This window comes from Mycteria americana, chromosome 4 (genome assembly GCF_035582795.1).
Source record: "Mycteria americana isolate JAX WOST 10 ecotype Jacksonville Zoo and Gardens chromosome 4, USCA_MyAme_1.0, whole genome shotgun sequence".
NCBI lineage: Eukaryota > Metazoa > Chordata > Aves > Ciconiiformes > Ciconiidae > Mycteria > Mycteria americana.
The window spans coordinates 89,979,049-89,980,191 of NC_134368.1; the positions used below are offsets into that span (position 1 = coordinate 89,979,049).

General features: G+C 44.0%; 1 protein-coding gene across 1 annotated transcript; it reads left to right on the top strand.

Annotated features, from left to right (window-relative positions):
• Positions 1–227: 227 nt before the first annotated feature.
• LOC142409246 (uncharacterized) lies at positions 228–523 on the top strand. Its single transcript, XM_075500526.1, is given in 2 exon segments — positions 228–345; positions 348–523. Coding segments are annotated over 2 exon segments (294 nt in total).
• Positions 524–1,143: the final 620 nt, after the last annotated feature.

A 1,143-nucleotide genomic window follows, 5' to 3' on the forward strand; every position in this document is an offset into this window, starting at 1 on the left:
AGCCAATTCTATGTACTCTGAAGCTCCCTTTGGTAAGTGATACTAGAGACGAAACACTAGGTTGAAAGGAACACTGATTTTCTTATGAAAGGTCACTCATATGTTGCTAAAATACTATCAACCTTCAAAATGGTTCGTATTTTAGAAGGTCTCTGTTATGCAAATTCAATGAAGACATTTTTCAGGGCTAGGCCCAGCCCCAGGTTGTTTAAGATTAACTAGTTGCTATGTCGGGAAGAAACAAAGCCAGTAAGGGACTTGGGAAAGGAGGTACTAAGTGTTATCTGAAGGTCCCCCATGATAACATCCAAGGTATCACAAAACCTGCTATTCATCACCTGGGTTCTCCTCTGAAGATAGAAGTTTGGTGCAAATGGAGAACATGCCTTAGGGTGCCACTACCTGCGGTGAGCACACCGAGGGGATGCCTGTGACAAGCATTAGCGTGGTTGGTGCTCTGGAGAGCTGGGGTCGTACGCTGCATGGCTTCAGTGGCAAAGCTTATGTTGTTCCAGGTGGTTGAAGTTATTAAGCTGAAAAAATCTCTAATCAATGTAATTGTATTCCCATCAACAGCCACTGCAGTAGCTGACATCGACTGACAGCTTGAGGAGCAAGGACACATTTCTTCAGCTCCCCTCTGGACAAAGAAGAGATGGTACCTAGGATCACGTTTTATATTTTTGCTAAATAACATGCCATGAAGTGTGTAATTTCCTAAGGCCAGGCTCACCTCTTTAATGAAGTAATTCCACAAACAAATTTGTCCCCACATAGAAATGTGGCACAATAAAAAGGGACCATTTACTCTTAGCCTACACCAATTTCAAATGATTCCTTGGAGTTATGAGAGTAACTTCCTCTGCTACTATCTTCCTTGGCATATTGGAAAGATGAGGCTTCCAGAGCAGCAGTTTTTGTGAGCTACTTGTGGCTTGCTCGCTCTCTCAGGCTGCTCTCACTCACGTGTTTGCACGTATGCACCATGTTATTTTCTCTCCAGCACAAACATGCCTCCTTTGTGGGAGACACGCTGCAAAGGTAGAACCTGCTGCGTTCCTTACCCCACACAGTCCTACTGACCCTTACGGAAAAATCTCATACGGAGTGCAATCACACTAAGAAGGAGGCTTAAAGACACTA